General features: G+C 48.2%; 1 protein-coding gene across 7 annotated transcripts in view; it reads right to left on the bottom strand.

Annotated features, from left to right (window-relative positions):
• Nucleotides 1-608: 608 nt before the first annotated feature.
• Nucleotides 609-20,197, bottom strand: part of TEX11 (testis expressed 11) — a 211,306-nt gene continuing 191,717 nt past the window's right edge. For all 7 annotated transcript variants that reach the window (XM_075917646.1, XM_075917649.1, XM_075917648.1 and 4 more), the window contains 5 exons: nucleotides 17,309-17,458; nucleotides 9,920-10,028; nucleotides 8,178-8,298; nucleotides 2,419-2,583; nucleotides 609-1,001 (listed from right to left, as the gene is read on the bottom strand). In XM_075917646.1, coding sequence (XP_075773761.1) covers nucleotides 930-1,001; nucleotides 2,419-2,583; nucleotides 8,178-8,298; nucleotides 9,920-10,028; nucleotides 17,309-17,458 — 617 coding nt within the window. In that variant the 3' untranslated portion in view covers nucleotides 609-929. The remainder of the gene's footprint in view (nucleotides 1,002-2,418; nucleotides 2,584-8,177; nucleotides 8,299-9,919; nucleotides 10,029-17,308; nucleotides 17,459-20,197) is intronic.

Below are 20,197 nucleotides of genomic sequence, written 5' to 3'. Positions count from 1 at the left end.
TGCTACATTGGCCTGCATTTTGCTTCACCTACTTCAGAAGACATTCAAATCTGCACTTGAAAGGGAATTCTCTGAACTGGCATTCATGCTAAAATTCGACACTCTCTGCAGGGGAATTAACAAAGACTCCAATTATCTTACCCATTACAAAGATAGCTTCCCCAATTATCACCTCTAATACTATTAACTCAGACATCTCCCCTTCCCCACCTCTAATATCATTAACTCACTGGCATTCACCTTCCTTCCCCCCCCCCCTACATCCCCCTTCTGTTCTGTAATGTGATTTGTCCTTTTCATGTGTGTGCATTTTTTTTTTAAATTGTATCCTTTGGTATATATGGTTGTGACTATTTTCTTCCATTATTTGATCTGAGGAAGTGGGTCTGGCCCACGAAAGCTCATCATCTAATAAACCATCTTGTTAGTCTTTAAAGTGCTACATAGTCCTATATTTTGTTTCAGCTACACCAGACTAACACGGCTACATCTCTATCACTGTGATAACAAAGTGACAGTTGCAGTCCTGGTCAGCAGTTCTAAATGGCTGCCCATACTGAAATGGATTGAAAACCTAACAGAGGAAGACAACAGTGGCAGCCACAAGATACACAGGAGGCTGGAACCCTTTTATTGTTCACATTGCTGCTTTCTATAAAATCAAACATTTAAACAACTGTCTGTGCAACCGCAGCCCTATCTCATAAGATTATGAATCAGCTTCCTCCCATTAAATAGCACTCTAATAGTCCCTGAAAAAAAAGTTCACATCTCTCTAATAAAAACTTCCTGAAAAGTAAATAGCTTTACAATGGCCATCAGCAGCGAGACCTGGGTGCTGGTTCTAGCACTCACTGCAGAACTAGTAGCCTCTTCTATCCAGCCAAATGCTTCCAAAGTCCCATCACCCTGGCTTGCTGCAGTCAGTGTTATTCTTCATTTGGAAGGAATCCCTTTGCTCTGTCCAACTTATCCAGCACCTCACCATAAAGACCAATCATCTGGGGAATATAACCACCATCAGTCCTCTGAGTGGATAAAGAAAAACAAACCTCTCCCATTCGAATAGAGAGTTGTTCCTACACACTGCTTCACACATGGGCTACGTCTAGACTGGCATGATTTTCCAGAAATGCTTTTAATGGAAAAGTTTTCCGTTAAAAGCATTTTCAGAACAGAGCGTCTAGATTGGCACGGACACTTTTCTGCAAAAGCACTTTTTGTGGAAAAGCGTCCGTGCCAATCTAGACGCGCTTTTCCGCAAAAAAGCCCCAATCGCCATTTTCGCGATCGGGGCTTTTTTGCGGAAAACAAATCTCAGCTGTATACACTGGCCCTTTTGCGCAAAAGTTTTGCGCAAAAGGGACTTTTGCCCGAACGGGAGCAGCATCGTATTTCCGCAAAAAGCACTGATTTCTTACAGTAGGAAGTCAAAACAAAATACAGGACTAACAAGATGATTTATTAGATGATGAGCTTTCGTGGGCCAGACCCACTTCCTCAGTAGGAAGTCAGTGCTTTTGCGGAAATTCAAGTGGCCAGTGTAGACAGCTGGCAAGTTTTTCCGGAAAAGGGGTTGATTTTCCGGAAAAACTGGCCGGTCTAGACACAGCCATGGTTTTTAAAAACCAATTTAACTACACTTGTTTAAAAGTGCAGCCCACCTCCCGCAATGTGCTTGCATTCACACCAGTGGACAGGTGCTTGGAGCAGCATACTTTTCAGCTGCTGGCACACATCAATTTAACTATATCTCTTTCCAAAACTGATACAATTACATCAGTATAAAAACTCCTGACCCACTCAGAGTTAATCAGGAGACACTGGAGGCTTGGCTGTGTGTAAGACCAGTGCATGATGACTGCATACATCAGCCAGTCTATAAATTGCTGCAGTTGGGACAGGCAGCTCTAAGGGCATCTGGATGCAAACATAGCAGCAGCAGAAAGAGGCTTAGCTGGCTAAGGAAAGCTAAGGGCTAAGACAAGCTATACTGTTTTCTGTAGGTCTGACCCCCAATAGCTCGTCCTGCTTAAGCATCTAATGCAGCAGAACTCAAACTCCATTGCACCATGAACTTCTTCTGACAAAAATGACTCCAGAGCTCCAGGAGGGGAACCAATGACCATATCTGTCTGAAACCCACCACCTGAGGCTAGGGGTCCAAAACTGGCATCCAAGCGCTTCTGCCCTGGCTGGGGCATGTAACCTTAGCCATGGGCAGTGGGGCTGAGGCTTGAACTTGAGACTTGCTGGGCCCCAAGGTTGCAGCCCACCTTAGGGTCCTGACCCAGTTTAAGAACCCTGATCTGGTGACTTCTTCTGCCTTGTCCATTGTTCTTTGAAGTGGCTCTGTCGATGCTTCCCTGCCCCTCCCCCCCTGCCGTTTTCACCTGTCTGCCTTCTGCTCACACTCACCTGGCTTTCATAGCTGCTCTTCAGGGACCCGAGGTGATTCAGAAAGCGCATCCCCAGCCCACACCAGTGCTCAGCCTCCTTGTATTTACCAACAGTGTACTGAAATATTCCTGTATTCCAGGCTCTGGTCATCAGCCACAGGGTCTCCACCTCTGGGTAATCACCCTAAAGTAGCCAGCAAGGCAAAACAGCAATGCAAAAATTAGGCTTTTCACTCCTAAAGGTGCCTGGGCTACAGTGCATTGGAGTTTACTATTAAAACAGAGACCCAAAAGGGAGTTTTTCACCATGGCCATGCAAAGACCAGAATTCCTAATAGTCGTTCCATAGTTCACACTCATCTAGACCACTTCTGAACCGCTTACTGCCACCATGGGTGAGGACAAAATGGTTACTTAGCTCTCGTAACTGTTGGTCTTTGAGCTGTATTGCCCATGTCCGTTCCACGTAGGTGTGCACAGCTCATCGCAGATTTGTTTTCCCCAGTGGTACCGGTTGGGCCAGCAAGGGAGCCCTCTGGAATGGCACCCTTATATTGGCACATATATACCCCTACTCTACCCCCCAGTTCCTTCTTGCCAGAGTTCTCCGATGAAGGGGAGGTGGGTGGGATTTGGAATGGACTTGAGCCACACGACTCAAAGAACAGCAGCTATGCGAGGCAAGTAACCATTTTTTCTCCTTCCAGTGATTGCTCATGTTCATTCCATATAGGTGACGCCCAAGCAGAACCCTTTGAGGCGGGGTTGCCATATACATTGCCAAGGAGCCTCATACAGTTTCTGGCTGTGGTCATGAGGGAGGCTCATAGGCGCAGGATGGATTCCTTGATGGCTAGAAACCGGGTCCTGGCCAGAGAGGCCGTAGCTACTGTGGAGTCCAGCAGGGCACTCACAAACTCTAGTGTCTGAATAGGGACCAGGGTGGACTTGGCCTTGTTCAGAAGGAGATCCAGATCGAAAAAGACTCCTGAATCAGGGATCTATGCTTCACCAACTGAGCAGGAGAGGGCCCCAGAACCAGCCAATTATCCAGGTATTGGTAGACCTGAACTCTACACTTCTGGAGGAAAGCAGCTACCAATGCCATGCATTTGGTGAAAATGCTGGGAGTCGTAGAAAGGCCAAAAGGGAGTGCAGTGAACTGATAGTGGTCCTGGGCCACCGTGAAATGGAGGAAATGTCTGTGATGGATATAAGGAAACAAGCATCTTTTAGCTCAAAGGCAGCATAGCAGTCTCTCAGATTGAGGGAAGGGATGATAAAGACCATTTTGAACCTTGTCTTGGAGCTGACAGCATTGAAATCCGAGGTCCAGAATGGGGTGAAAGCCACCCTTGGCTTTGGGAAACAAGAAATAACATGAGTAAAGCCCCTTACCCCTGAACGCCATAGAAACCACTTCCACTGCTCCTAGACTGAGAGGCTGCAGAGATGCTCATGAGAGGGGTCCCTAAAGAGGGGTGGAAAGGAGGCTGGGAGAGGAATGGGATAGAATATCCATTTTGTACCATGTCCAGGACCCAACAATCTGTTGTTACGGTCGACCAAGCACAGTGGAAAAACAGCTAAACAGTCCAGGAAGGGGAGGACCAAAATGATGACTCATACATTTAAAATATCTGATGTGGCCCCTGGGATTTGGCAAAGGGTCCCACCCCCTCGTCGGAGGAGGAACAAGAGCAATGTCTGCCATTCCTGATTCCCAAATTCCTACCCCTACGCCTAGTGAACTCAAGTCTGGGCTCTTGCTGGGGAGGGCATGACAGGCCCTTGGGGTTAAAAGAATGCCTCTGTGAGGCAGGGGTATGGATCCCAAGGAACTAGGCAGGGGCTCTTGAGTCCTTCAGACCATGCAGCTGGTTCATAGATTCATAGACTTTAAGGTCAGAAGGGACCATTATGATCATCTAGTCTGACCCCCTGCACAGTGCAGGCCACAGAATCTCAACCACCCCTCTTAGAATAATCCTCTCACCTATATCAAAGATATTGAAGCCTTCCAATACTTTGAAGGACCCAACATGCAGAGAGTCCTTCAGCTGTAATCTGTGCCCAATGCTACAGAGGAAGGCGAAAAACCTCCAGGGCCTCTGCCAATCTACCCTGGAGGAAAATTCCTTCCCGACCCCAAATATGGCGATCAGCTAAACCCTGAGCATGTGGGCGAGACTCACCAGCCAGACACCCAGAAAGTTCCCTATAGCAACTCCTATCATCCCTCCATTGACCTATTTCCAACTGATAATGAATGGTCAATTAGTTACCAAGATCATGTTATTTCCTCCAACCATCCCCTTATAGAATCATAGAACTGGAAGAGACCCCAGAAGGTCGTCAAGTCCAGCCCCCCGCTCTAGGCAGGACCAATCCCATCTAAATCAACCCGGCCAGGGCTTTGTCAAGCCGAGACTTAAATACCTCTTGGGATGGAGACTCCACTACTTCCCTAGGTAACCCATTCCAATGCTTCACTACCCTTCTAGTAAAATAGTTTTTCCTAATATCCAATCTGGACCTCTCCCACCACAACTTGAGACCATTGCTCCTTGTTCTGCCATCTGTCACTACTGAGAACAGCCTCTCTCCATCCTCTTTGGAACCTCCCTTCAGGAAGTTGAAGGCTGCTATCAAATCCCCCCTCACTCTTCGCTTCTGCAGACTAAACAGACCCAAGTCCCTCAGCCTCTCCTCGTAGGTCATATGCTCCAGCCCCCTAATCATTTTGGTTGCCCTCCGCTGGACCCTCTCCAATGCGTCCGCATCCTTTTTGTAGTGGGGGGCCCAGAACTGGACACAGTACTTCAGATGTGGCCTCACCAAAGCCGAATAAAGGGGAATAATGACATCTCTGGATCTGCTGGCAATGCTCCTCTTAATGCATCCTAATATGCCATTAGCCTTCTTGGCTACAAGGGCACACTGTTGACTCATCTCTAGCTTCTCATCCACTGTAACCCCCAGGTCCTTTTCTGCAGAACTACAACTTAACTGGTTGGTCCCCAGCCTGTAACTATGCTTGGGATTCTTCCGTCCCAAGTGCAGGACTCTGCACTTGTCTTTGTTGAATCTCATGAGATTTCTAGTGGCCCAATCCTCCAATTTGTCTAAGTCACTCTGGATCCTATCTCTGCCCTTAAGCGTATCTACCTCTCCCCCCAGCTTAGTGTCATCTGCAAACTTGCTGAGGGTGCAAGCTATCCCCTCATCCAGGTCATTAATAAAGATATTGAACAAAACCGGTCCTAGAACCGAACCTTGGGGCACTCTGAAAACAAGCCCACCCCTTCAAAGAGAAGGTCTTGGGTGGTAGTCAGGAGTTCAAGGGGAACACTGGCGATCTAGAGCCAGGAACAAAGGCGTAGGACCAGTCCTGTAGCCATAGTGCACAACCAGCTCCGCTGAGTCGAGGGCTGCCTGCAGGACCGCGCACTCAAGACACAAACCTGCCCTCCTCTGACAGGGCCTTAAATGGCTGCCATAAATCTTGGGGCACAAGGTCTCTGAGTCTGTCCATGGCACCAGGCATAGGGGCTCAGGAGCACCTGCTGGTGGCAATCCTGAGCGGCAACCTGCCAGAGACACAAGCCAAAGGGTCCTTTTCCTTTGCCTCTCTGTTTTAGGTGTCAGGCCCAGCTGTCCTTGCCATTCCCTGTGATTTGCCACCTGAACAACAAGGGACCCTGGCAGGGGGTGGGAGAAGAGATGTCCATGGCCCACCTGAGGGACGTAATATCTCTGCTCCACCCACTGACCAGATGGTGGGATGGATGCCGGAATTTGCCAGTGTTTTGGTGATCTGGATCACCGTTTTGTTGAGGGCAAGCACCACTCTGGTCAGGACATCCACATTTAGGGTATCCACTGTAGGGTCCGAGTCCTTTGACACGTGCTCAGCCCGGACTCCTAAGCTCTGTGCAAGGAGCTTCGGGAGATCCCGGTGGGCCCTTGAGTCCATCGAGGGCATGGACAGAATGAAGCCCCCCAAGTGCCTCATCAGGGAAAGAGGACGAAGAATCCTTCAGCACCTGCTCCTCCTGCTGGTGGTGTTGATCCAGGTTTTAGAAGGCAACTGCGTACTACAGGCCCATGACCTGGGCTGGTTCCATTCCCCATCTCTGGAAGGTCTGGGAGATGGCTTACGGGGGGCTTGAGAATGGGCATATGAGGGGAGTGGGATAGTGGGGGGTCGCCGAGAGCAGTGCCCTAGGACCTGAGTAGGTGGAAGCCGGTTGGTAGGGACCTGGGCCTGGTGGTAAACCCAGGGGGCCCAGAAAGGCCACTGCACTGCTGCCACTGAGGTGGCCATGATGGCTGAGGAGGTTGAGCTGGAACTCTGCGGTGCTGGGTACCGTGCCATGAATAGGAGTGGTGCATGATTGAGATGCACCATCCCTGGAGAAAACGGACTCGGCCTCAGAGTCAGTGGAATAATCCAAGGCCAACGTGGCTATTGACTCTGGCTTGCCCTGCTCTGGGGCAGAGGAGGCAGCATTGGGTGCTCCAAGGGCATGACCACTGACAGTGCTGGGGTTCTGTGCACTGGTGATGGCCCCGAAGTTGGCGGTGCCCTCTGGTGAGGCCTGAGTACCGGCAGGTCAGTGCGGGAATTCCCATGCAGTCTCAAATGTGTCTGGCGTGGGAGGCCAGTCCACCTCAACCAGGTTGTCATCATCTGAGCTTGGGTCCCAGTGTGGGCTCGAACACCCGAGGGAGGGTGTAGGAGCAACAGTGGATGCAGGAGCAGGGTGGAGGTAGGTGTCTGGCTAGAGGGGAGGATGCAGGAGCAAAGGAGGGTGAAGAGTGGCCAGGAGGGAGGATGTGGGTGAAAGCTGGGGGTGCAGGGTCTTGGCGGGGGTGGAGGAGAGGTGAGTGAGGGGGATTAGAGTGCAGGGGACCTGGGCACGAGGGGGGCACTTATCTGGCTTCACACCCCCATCGCTCCTAAGCACCACCTCCTACTGCTCCCATTGGCCGGCCAATGGGAGTAGTGGGGAAAGCCTCTGGACAGAACGTCCCTGCATTGCCATTCCCACAGTGGGGTGGGGAGGGAGAAGCTCAGCCCCCCTCCCGCACACAGCGGGGAGCCTGCACTGCCACTCCAGACTAGCGGTTCTGGTGTGCAGCCGCAACACTGGTGCACTAGCTCCGGCTTCCTACTTGGAGGGCACAAGGGGTGGAGTGGTGAAGAAAACACTGACCTTCCCTGCCAGACCTGGCTGGTGGAGAGAGGCAGAGCCAGCAGCTCCGTGTGCTGTCATTACACCAGAGGGGGGTAGAGGTGGCATGGTAGTGCAAGCTCCCCGCTGCGTGGGAGGAAAGGGGGGCAGGGCTGAGCTCGAGCCACAGACCACCTGTAGGACGGCCATGGACCACTAATGGTCTATGGCCCACATGCTGAGAACTACCGACCTAAGGATCCTTAATTTAATGACAAGCCTTTTGGTATCTTAATCCCTCGATCCTGCTTATAAATAAATTCCCTGTCCCAAAGGCAAAGCTGGAAGCAGCACAGAACCCAGCACATCTCACACTCCACCTATATGACACTTATGAGCTCGGTCTGGGAATAGGGCATGTGCGGTGACTGCAGACCTCAGCTATGAAACTCAGGCCAGGCCAGAGCTCTCTATGTCCCCTTCCCTCCCTGCATGTGAGAGCTTAAATATTTTACGTCTTGCTGATTGCTCACATTCTGGTGAGGACTTTGTGAGCTTGTGTAGGAGCATTTCCAGCCTTTTCTTTTTGTGCTCAACTTACTGTGGTTCCTACAATGCTCAGAGCATCTTCAAAGTAGCCCCACACCTCCTCCAGTACACAAGCATCTGTGTCTATCACTCCAGTGGGCAGAGAAAGGTGAATCAAGCTGTGCAGACATTTGCTGGGAATCAAAAAAGAGGAAAATTGTTCAGCATCGTATGGAATATGAATCTTTGGCAAAGCAACCAGGCATAGAACAATTGGCCGAGTTTTAACAGCAATTCACGAGGGCTTTGGCCTATCAAGATAGCAGGGAAAAATACTTCTTACAGCCAGAGTATGAAAATTGGCCTCCTCTCTCAGACAATGAGGTTTGGGGTAAAACACTGAATGACTTGACTGAGGTGAAAAGTCTGATGAGATCTTGGAGAGGAAACAAGGGTGGGAGCATAAAATCACCTTTTCCTAGTAGGATATCATGTCTGGGTGGGGCCAGTCATAAGCACCCTAGTTCCCCTACCCTTTTGGCTATGGTGATGGCTATAAGGAAGAAGACCTTGAAAGACAGGATTACCCCAAGACTTTACATAGGAGTCTTCCTAAGGCAATGAGAACCAAATCAAGGTCCCAGAGTAGAATGGGCTCTCTTAAAGGGGAAAAAGTTTAGAAACCCCTTAATGAATCTAACAGTGGTAGGGTGAGTGAAAACTGAACACTCTTTGACAGCTGAATAAAAAGCTATGAAGGGAGCAAGGAAAAAGAATCTCCAGAGAGCCCAGCAACAAGCCCAGGGTCTCTACATTGAGCAGATACTCAAATACATTCCAGGGGAGAAAGTCAGAAGGCGATTTGGACTGATGATCACACTAGTCTTGAAAATGCTTCCACTTCTGCATGGCAAGTTTTCCTCATAGAGAGTTTCCTGATATTTAGCAGCACTATCTGAACCTCAAGAGAACAATTCTGTTCTATGTCCAAAAGCCATCAAGTAGGCCTTGAGGCGCAAAAACAAAAGACAGAGGTGGGCTATGGTTACTGATTCCTGGGTCAGAAGGTTTGCTGTCAGAAGAAAATAAAGAGCAGAGAGATCCAAAGCAGATCTGAGAACCACATCTGCCTTGGTCATGGTTGTGCCATCAGAATGATCACTGCTATCATCTGCTTCAACTTGTTCAGAAACTTCAGGATTGATAATGTAGGTTGGATAAGCATACAAGGCTAATAGGTCTTGAGAAGGTGGGAAAACCTGTGGCCAGTCTAGACACGATTTTGCGCAAGAAAGCCCCGATCGCCATTTTAGCCATCGGGGCTTTTTTGTGCAAAACAATTCTTTCCTGTCTACACTGGCCCTTTTGCGCAAGTATTCTTGCACAAGAGGGCTTTTTCCCGAGCAGGAGCGTGAAAGTATTTGCGCAAGAAGCACTGATTTTGTACATTACAAAGTCAGTGCTCTTGCACAAATTCAAGCGGCCAGTGTAGACGCAAAATCTTGCCAGTCTAGACGCACCCCAAGAGTTTGATGCCTGCTTATCATCATAACCTTTGTGTTCAATACTTCTACCAAGTAACTAACAATCATAATAAAGAAATGTTCCAGCTCCACAGACAAAAAATAGCACAGGGAAAGGGATCTAACATGTGACCAACAATTGATTCTTTGTATGTCTTCTTTCCCCACCAGTCCCTCATTTCCCTGCCAGTTTGACACACTTCCTAGACAAACAATGGCCAGTTGATGAGATACATTATCACCTGGCTGTCTTTGCACATTCCTTCTAGCAGTAACTGGTGTGAATACTAACCTGATTCTCACAGCATCAATGGCTTCCTGTTTCCTATGAAGGATCAGAGCACTCTTGAGGGCCCTCTTGCACACAGAGGGATAATGAGCAGGAGACTCCATTGCTAATGCTTGAAAAACAAAGGAACATATTGAAGGAAAAAGAAGTGACCAAGGTCGGACCTCCTGCTCATTGGTCACTGACTGTTTCTGGATCTCCTGTGATCAATGACCCAGGATTTGTACAACAGGAATGTGATTTCATAAGCTGCCATTTTTTATCCTACAGTCGTTCAGTACTAGTGACCACAAGTGTAGAGCACAAACCGTCATGGTATGGGCGGTGCGGGGAGGCAAGCTCCACAACCTGTGGCCCTGCTTGAATTCCACCCCGGCTGTGTTTAGGACCTGCCCCTCTTCCATTGTCTCCCTCCGCTCTTTCGTTCCTCTCTGCTCACCCTTTACAACCAAACCCTGGAACCCAAATGTAGCAAATGCCATTTGAAAAACCCCCACACGCTTTTCAATTGTCTTTCTAAAGAATGTAAGAATGGCCAGACTGTGTCAGACCAAAGGTCCATCTAGTCCAGTATCCTGTCTGTCAACGGTGTCCAATGCCAGTGCTCCCAGAGAGAATGAACAGAGCACATAAACATCAAGGAGTCCATTCCCTGTCGCCCATTCCCAGCTTCTGATTAACAGCCTGGCTACACAGTCATTGATGAATCTTCTCCTCCATAAATTGATCTAGCTCTTTTTTGAACCCTGTTAAAATCCTGGCCTTCACAACGTTGTCTGACAACATGGAGCATGTTTTCCACTGCAGGAAAGATTGGGAAGACAGAACATGCAGAAAGTACCTAATTAACAACAATACATTTGGGAATAAAAGATGTCAGTCACAGGTTTTTTGTTAAATCTCAGACAAACTTCAGGGCATATCTGCAAAAAAATTGTATGAAGGGCAGGTCAGCTGTCCTGCTGAATACTGTATTAAATATTACAGGATACATGAGTCAGCTCTTCTCTATTTCACAATTTCTTCATAGGTATTTCTAAGCTGATTTCACATTTTAAATGTATGTACTCTTAATCCTTCATAAAGTAATCATTCAAAATTATTACATAATTAACTCACTAAGAAAAGACATTACTTTAAATTAATCAGTCAGAGCGGTTTAGTGTGTTCATAACAAAGTTAATTGCTTTTAGAAAAAGAGAACACTAATTTATTTTGTGTTATCTTCTTAGCAATGGACATGTTCATGAAATTTCATCATATGTTTATGTTAAAATATGTCTCCAAAGATTTTAGGCATAACAAAGGATTTCATATAGTAGTAAAGTACTGATTTTGGTGGAAGGTTCTCTTAAAACCAGTTAATCAAATAGGGTATGTCTACACTACAGCACTAATTCGAACTAACTTAGTTCGAATTACAGGCAGTCCCCGAGTTACGCGGATCCGACTTACGTCGGATCCGCAGTTACGAACGGGGCACTTCCTCTCCCTGGTCTCGAGCAGACCAGGGAGAGGAAGCAAAGCGGCGGGGGAACGCGCGGCCAGCTGACAGCCCAGACGCGTCTGGGCTGTCAGCTGGCCGCGCGCTCCCCTCTGCTCCCCTCTCCCCCCCCTCCCTCTGCAGACCAGGGGGAGGGGGAGCAGAGCGGAGCAGAGCAGAGCGGCGGAACGCGCAGCCAGCTGACAGCCCAGACGCGTCTGGGCTGTCAGCTGGCCGCGCGTTCCGCCGCTCTGCTGTGCTCCGCTCTGCTCCCCCTCCCCCTGATCTGCAGGGGGGGGGGAGCAGAGCGGAGCACGCGGCCAGCTGACAGCCCAGATGCGTCTGGGCTGTCAGCTGGCCGCGCGTTCCGCCGCTCTGCTCTACTCTGCTCCCCCTCCCCCTGGTCTGCAGACCTGGGGGACGGGGAGCAGAGCAGAGCAAAGCCGCGGAGCCCGAGGGCAGCAGGATAGCCACGGCGCGTCTGGGCTGTCCTGCTGCCCGCGTGTTCCGCCGCTTTGCTCCCCGTCCCCCTGGTCTGCAGACCAGGGGGACGGGGAGCAAAGCAGAGCAAAGCCACGGAGCCCGAGGGCAGCAGGATAGCCACGGCGCGTCTGGGCTGTCCCGCTGCCCCCGTGCTCCGCAGCTTTGCTCCGGACGCCTGTGGTACAGCAGCTGGGGCGCTGCCGGTTGGTCCTGTAGCGCTGCTCTGGGTGCCACTGGACCAACCCAGCAGCACCCCAGCTGCTCTGCCCCAGGTGTCCCCTAGTCAGCAGCTGCTGAAAATGACCAGTGGCTGACTACAGGAAGCCCCTGCCCCGGGCTTCCTGGAATCAGCCGCTGATCAGTTTCAGCAGCAGCTGACTTGGGGATGCCTGGGGTTCTTAAGTTGAATCTGTATGTAAGTCAGAACTGCCAGATTCAGCCACTGTTGAAACTGATCAGTTTCAGCAGCGACTGAATCTGGACGCCAGTTCCGACTTACATACAGATTCAACTTAAGAACAAACCTACAGTCCCTATCTTGTACGTAACCCGGGGACTGCCTGTAGTTAATTAGAACTAACGCATCCAGACTAAAAAACTAGTTTGAATTAACGTTTTGCTAATTCAAACTAGCATGTCCACACAAAGTGGACCCTGAACTGAGGTTAAGGATGGCCGGAAGCAGTGCCGGCAGGGCATCAGATGAGGACTTAGAGCATGGAGATGCTGTCTCAGGCTAGCCGAGGGCTGTGCTTAAAGGGACCCAACCCCCACCCCAGACAGACAGTTCTCAGGGGTGCCCCGCTTGCAAAGCAGTCCTGGCTTGGATTGCCCAGAGTACCCACACTGGGCACATCACAGCACTCGGCCATCAGACCGGCTGCACTTGCCGCAGGCTGCCATCTGGGGAGAGGGGGCAATTGGGGGGCTGCAGGAGGTCCCACCCCCAGAAACCCGCAGAGCCAGCCCAGTCCTCCCCATCGGGGGCTCGTACCCCATTCCTCCCTCACCTCCTTCCACTTACCCCTCCCTAGCCCCCCTTCCTGATGTACAAAATAAAGGACAATTGTGTTCAAAAATAGAATCTCTCTTTATTGAACAAAACTGGGGGAGACTGGGAAAAGGAGGTGGGAGAGGGGAAGAGAGAGGGTGGGAGAGGGGAGGGCAACTACAATGATGAGGGGTTTGGAACAGGTCCCATATGAAGAGAGGCTAAAGGGACTGGAACTTTTCAGCTTAGAAAAGAGGAGATGGAGGGGGGATATGATAGAGGTCTATAAAAGCATGAGTGGGGTGGAGAGGGTGCATACAGAAAAATTCTTCATTAGTTCCCATAATAGAAGGACTAGAGGACACCAAAGAAAAGGAATGGGTAGCAGGCTTCAAACTAGTAACAAAAAGTTCTTCTTCACAAAGCAAATAGTCAACCTGTGGAACTCCTTGCTGCAGGAGGCTGTGAAGGCTAGAACTAGAACAGTTTAAAGAGAAGTGAGATCAATTCATGGAGGTTGGGTCCATGGAGTGGTATTAGCCAGGAGGTAGGAGTGGTGTCCCTGCCCGAAGTTTGTGGAAGGCTGGAGATGGATGGCACGAGACAAATGGCTTGGTCACTGTCTTTGGTCCATCCCCTCCAGGGTTCCTAGGGTTGGCCGCTGTCGGCAGACAGGCTACTGGGCTAGATGGACCTTTGGTCTGACCCAGTACGGCCATTCTAAGCTCAGGGCTCAGGGTCGTGGGTCTCAGTGGACCACCTTGATTTTCATACAAACCTGCTCCTGGGTGGCCAGGCTGGCATCTCTCCTGCTCTAGACGGCCGCTTTCCTGTGCCTAGTGCGGAGGTCGTGGACAAGGTCCACGATGTCTGCACTGGACCAGGCGGGTGCCCACCTCTTGCGGTCCTGGGCAAGCTCCCGGGAGCCGCCAGCCTGGTCCCGGGAAGAGGGGGAGGGCTGGGGGGCATCGGGTGGCTGGCTCAAGCCGTGCCAGGTGCAGGGTCCGTTAGTTCGAATTAACTTTGTAGTGTAGACATACCCTGAGGCTGTGTCTACACTACATGCCTCTGTCGGCAGAGGCATGTAGATTAGGGTTGTAGGCAAAGGTAAATGAAGCCGCGATTTAAATGATCGCTGCTTCATTTACATTTACATGGCTGCCGCGCTGAGCCGACAAACAGCTGATCAGCTGTTTGTCGGCTCGCAGCTAGTCTGGACGTTCCCCCTGTCGACATCAAAGTCCTTTCCGGCAGCCCCGTTATTCCTCGTGGAATGAGGTTTACCGGGGCTGCCGACAAAGGGCTTTGATGTCGACAGGGGGAACGTCCAGACTAGCGGTGAGCCGACAAACAGCTGATCAGCTGTTTGTCGGCTCAGCGCGGCAGCCATGTAAATGTAAATGAAGCCGCGATCATTTAAATTGCGGCTTCATTTACCTTTGCAGAACAAACAAATCTACATGCCACTGCCAACAGAGGCATGTAGTGTAGACGTACCCATAGTGAGAAATAAAGAATGAAAACTCGTTCGATCCAGGTATCTGGAAGAAAAGGAATGTTGTCCCTTAAGGGCTCCCTTCAACAAGGGAGTGAAAAGGAGAGTAGGGATGGACAGAAAGGACAGGACAATGTTGGAAGCAAGATTTTGTACTATAGTAATTAAAATTAAAATATGTATTTTAGATAAGAGTGGTCCTTTTGAAGAATTTATTTTAAAAACTGTCTGTCTGAAGATCCAAGCATTTAAGGCTAAGGCTGAATATGCAGATTGTGCACCTAAAAATCTATGCAAGGATTTTTAAGAAATGTGATTTTAAAATCTTCAGCAAAAAACTAATGAAATATTTAAACTAAGGTCCTGTAGACAAACTTTAAGCAAAATTTAAGCAAAAGCAAAATTTAAACTAAAGTCCTGTAGACAAACTAATGCACAACTGTTTTCAGCAGTGTTGGCTAAGGATATTAAATATTGTGTAATGTACTTGTCGAGTAGTCGATGGAATTTTCATCAGCTACTCAACTAGTTGATAGCACTTTCGCATACCTTCTGCTGGGGCTCTTGTACATTTCAAAGGAAGAATGTGGAACTCCTCATGCACCCCAGGGCCAGTGGGAAGTCCAGTGGGACTCTGGGTTGCATGTGGGCCAGCTTTGAAATATACAATAGTCCCCAGCAAGGGCTCTTGTGCATTTCAAAGTGGAAACACCCTCATGGAGCCTGGGGTCAGTGGAGGACTCAGCGTTCCCCACAGACCCCGGGCTCCATGCTGTGCTGCCACTTTGAAATGCCTCACGGAGCCTGGGTGAGCTGGGGAGTCCCCAGCTGACCCCAGGCTCCATGCGAACGCAGCAATGGCATTTCAAAGAGGCAGCGCTACACAGCTGATCCTGGGCTCAGCCATGTAGAGCTGCCTCTTTGAAACGCCGCCTCGGTGTTTCAAAGCAGTTCAGCACGGAGCTGATCCCTGGGCTCCATGCAGCACTGCCCCTTTAAAACACCATGGTTCATCTGTGTGGCGCTGCCCCTATGAAATATCCCCTCTTCCCCCCATCCCCCTTTGCTGCCTCTATCTGATAGAGGCAGCAAGGAGGTAGAGGGGGGAACAACTAGCTGACTAATCCTTAAGGGTATGTCTACACTAGCCCCCTAGTTCGAACTTGCAAATGTAGGCATTCGAACTTGCAAATGAATCCCGGGCTTTATATACATCTTCCCGTCCGGTCACCATTTTGAAATGCCACTAGTCCAGACTAACTGCCCGTGGCTACATGCGGCAGTTAAACAGTAATTGGAACTAAGTCCTTAGTTCGAATTACCTGTTACACCTCATTCCAGGAGGAGTAACAGGTAATTTGAACTAACGACTTAGTTCAAATTACCGTTAAACTGCCACGTATAGCCGCGGGCAGTTAGTCCGCATTTCAAAATGGCGACCGGACAGGAACATGCAAATAAAGCCTAGGTTATTTAAATCACGGGCTTCATTTGCAAGTTCGAATGCCTACATTAGCCTCCCTAGTTCGAACTAGGGGGCTAGTGTAGACATACCCTAACATCCTTAGTGTTGGCACATGCCTGTTAAAACTGTTTCATTACCACTTAATGGCTCTTTCACAGGTTCAATGTTATGATAATGGTTCTGGCAAGTTGGAAGGCTTTCACTTTTAAATTAATAGATCCATTTCAGGGGAGACTCGCCAGCCTGCAACAGCCTGCTGCAGAAGCCTTCAGGAACCATGAGAATAGTGATAAGAAGAGGGGAGAGGTTGAGCACTAAGACTCAAGGAAGGCATTGCCTCTCCTTGCCTCTTATACCAGACACCCATACAGCATAGCTTTATTTCTTTATTGTCATTAAATCCTAAATGACTGCTGCAGTGCTTAAGAAAATAGGTTTTGTAGTTAATGAGAGCCCCCTTTATCAGCTGGTTACATCTAATGAGGTAACACAAAAACAGAAGTGTCCTACAGGAACAATGGCTGTTTGGGTTTGTTTCACATTTCCTAGCAATGCCATGGCTGATTTAAAATAAAACAGAAATGCAGAATCAAGGTGTCATTCCCTGATGCTAATAGCTTCAAAATAAGTGAAATGTAAACAATCTATCATTTTGGCTCCAAGACTCCCTGTCACCTTCCTCCAAGTCCATTCTAAATTCTCAAGTTCCAGAAGACATGGCTAAAGCTTTGTGATGATACTACAGCAGTACAGAAAGTGCCAGCTACATGCTTCTCCACTATCTTTGGTTTTTAAAACAAGCCCGGATATTTTCTGAAGGATTTGCTCTAGCTCAACCAGAAGTTACTGGACTGGACGCAGGAACCACTAGCAAACCCTGTCTGCCCTGTGTCAGGCAGAAGGTCAGACTAGACTAGTGATACTCTGATCTCAGTCATTTGGGAGCCATATTAATGATCAATACCATGCGTAACAGCCACAATATTAAGAATTTACTGCTTAATTTAGTGCATGTCTGTGTGCCTAATCAAGTAAAAGCATCCTGATTGGTTCATGACTTAGATTAGTTTACAATTACATCACACACAGTGTTTTAATATCATGTGCTGCAAAATCCACAGGAAATACATTATGTGGCTCCCGAACCTCAGTGTGAGTACCACTGAACTAGACAATCATAATGGATCCTTCTGGCCTTAAACTCTATGAAAAGTTCTAGATTTTTTAGATGGAGGAAATCGGTAAGGCACTGGCTTACCTACAAACTATGGACATCTCTGGGTACTACCAGGATCACAAACATCTCTCCCAGTTGACAAAGCATGTTTGGGTTTTGCATAGATTTTCATTGCTGTAGAGCATAAGAGCATACTCCTATCCACTCCAAATGAAAGTGAAAGACTATCATAAGATGCAGTAATGGCCAACTTTCTTTACATAACCTTAAGAACTGGAAATGTAAATAGGGCCCTTACCAGCAATGGTTTCCAACGTCTTAGTATCTATTTGCGGAAGTTCCCACACCGACTCCAATAGGTTGTCCACTTCTGGATCACTGAGTTTGGCTCTCGCCTCAAATTCATAAAGCAACAGCAGTGTGTCAGTTGGGTCTCTGGAGAAATCTCCTGCAGAGGAGACAAATTAGTGCCTGTTATTAGTCAATCTGTTACGGTCAGTTTATGAAATGAAGCTGTAAGATGCAGTTTTACCCTTGGTTGCAGGAAAATCCTTAAACCAGGGCTGGGCAAAATATAGTCCGTGGGCTGCATCTGGTCTGCCAAGCTGCCAGATCCGGCCTGGCATTTGCTTATGGGATAGTCAACTAATTGCTTACATCTCTACCTTGGTGTAGATTACATTTGAAACTATAGCTGAGAATTGGGCCACTCGGAACATTCAGGGCATGTCTACACAGCAGGCCTAATGTCGAATTAAGCTACGCAACTTCAGCTATATCAATTGCTTAGCTGAAATCAAGTACCTTAACTTTTGGCATTGTCTACACTGCAGGCAGTCGAAAGGAGAATGCTCTTTCTTTGACTTCCCTTACTCTTCATGAAATAAGGGTTGCCATGAGTTGGAGTAAGAAGTCCTCCAGCTTGATATTATTTCGAAATAAAGGCCTGTAGTGTAGACACATTCTTTTGAATTTCAGAATAGCGTCAGTTATTCCGAAATAACACTGCTGTGTAGATGTACCCTAACAAAATAGTCAGCACAAACATAAGAGCAAATCTTACACCCCATTGCCATCAAGGGATGCAAAAAGAAATTCCCATATATAATTTCATCAAAGATCTCTGTGGGCTAAGAGGAATATTTGCCTATTTCATACCGTGTGAAAATTAGATGCTTTCACAAAAAAGACATTTTAAAAATAAAGAGAACATATGTTGAAAAATGTGTAATTTGTTCTTCTATGTCACCTTAGAAATTATTGCACAGTAATTTCTCCTCTTTGCTGATACTGCCACGTGCAACATAATTACAACTCACTACAGTCATCTGGATTTGTATTTTCACTTTTACTTGAAAAACAGGCAGTCAACATAATTGGACAAATGTATCGCCATAGTCGCTTTGCCAAATGTGGACCCACTATAACAGATTTACTGCTATTATCACCAGCATCTCAACAAAAGTTGCCCATGTCCAGTTTCACACACTCGGTATGGCAAATATGTAACTCTTGCTGACAACTATGACCAGGTCTTCTCTTGTTGTGCCAGAGATCGATCTTCTGTTGTTTGACTGAGAAGATATAAGACCCACTAAATCAACGCTGAGGATAGCTCCAACTGGCGCCAGCACTCCTGGCAGTTGTTAGGAGTAAGGGAAGCTGACGGGAGCATTTGCTCCCTTTGGCCTCCCTCTGTGAAGCAGTGCCAAGCTCAACTTAAGGTAAACTGACTCTAGCTATGTATTTTACGTAGCTGGAGTTGTGTATCTTAACCCAATCTTCCAGGTCTAGTGTAGACCTGGCCTATATATGTGCTATCCTGAGCTGTTAATTTCTCAAGTGTTGCACAAACTACAGGCTGAATCATTTCATGATACCCTATAAAGACAACTGGGTACTGTTTTGTCATGTGTGTTTCACCCTATCCTGCTGGTGCTAATGGGGTTAATTAACTGCACATTAATACAACCTGCACATTTTGCACTGCCTGTGCAAAGTGACTTATAAGAAAGGAAAATCTAGGAAGACTTGCCGCTATGTAGGTACAGACAGAAAATTGAGAGTGACTCAAATTACTCAGGTCAGGTCTACACTTGACCTGGAAGGTGGACTTACGATACATAACTCCAGCTATGTAGAATATGTAGCTGGAGTCGGCTTACCTTAAGCCGAGCTTGGCGCTGTCCCCACTGCAGGAAGCTGATGGGAGCAAACACTCCCATCAGCTTCCCTTACTCCTTGAGACGATAAGGAGTACAGATGCCAGCCGGAGCTGCCCTCAGCATTCGATTTACAGTTCTATACTAGACCTGCTAAATCAAACGCCAGAATGTTGATCTCTAGCACGGCGAGGGAAGACGTGCCCTCAGACTAACTGAAATCAGGCATATCACAACCTATGTTGTTACTGACTGGTAATAAAGAAGTACGGCTGTATCATATGAATCTACTCCTACCTACTTAGAGGAATCCAGGTTTAGGTCAGCTAAGAGCTGGGGAGAAGAGGGATTCCTTCTCAACCCTAAGAATGCTGTATACTGAGGTATACATCTGTTATAATCTTATTTGTCTCACTTTGCAACATAACTATTTTGAGCATCACCATAATGAGCCCTCAATGGCGAGAGAAACTTTACACTTACAGCTTATCCTTATTCTCAGGCCCCTACACAGGAATTTCTGGGGGGGGAGGGGGGGGGATACTTTTTTTTTTTAAACGTGGACTTCACCCCACCATGGTTCCCCAAGTAAGTGTGCTCTGGACAGCTGGGGAAAGACAGGGCTGATTTCCGCCCCTCTCTCTGCAAGAGTGAGGCCCAGCCCTGCCGCAGCTGGCTGGAGCATGGGGGAGGGAGACTCAGGCAGCGCGCCACCCCTGCCTTTCCCCAGCTGGCCAGAGCATGGTTACTTGGGGGGAACATGGGGGGTGCATTCGAACCCTTTGCACCCCTCCCTGCTTTACGGGCCTGATTCTATTATCTTCTGGTTGTCTAAAGGAAAACAACACAGCAACCCTTGAAAGTTCTTACTTCTGGAGCTCAAGAGAAGAAAAGGCATCAGTTCTGTTGCTTTTAGTATAGTACCGAATCCCTGCAGTTGAGTCCTAATGTGCTACTTTACTTAAACTGGGAAATCCAGGCATTTTTTCTCCTGTTAAACTGCAAGTGCAATGAAGCAGGTTTGG

Source organism: Pelodiscus sinensis, unplaced genomic scaffold (assembly GCF_049634645.1).
Source record: "Pelodiscus sinensis isolate JC-2024 unplaced genomic scaffold, ASM4963464v1 ctg71, whole genome shotgun sequence".
NCBI classification, from domain to species: domain Eukaryota; kingdom Metazoa; phylum Chordata; order Testudines; family Trionychidae; genus Pelodiscus; species Pelodiscus sinensis.
Note: the sequence above shows the minus strand (reverse complement) of the source record. Positions and strands in the feature narration are given on the sequence as shown.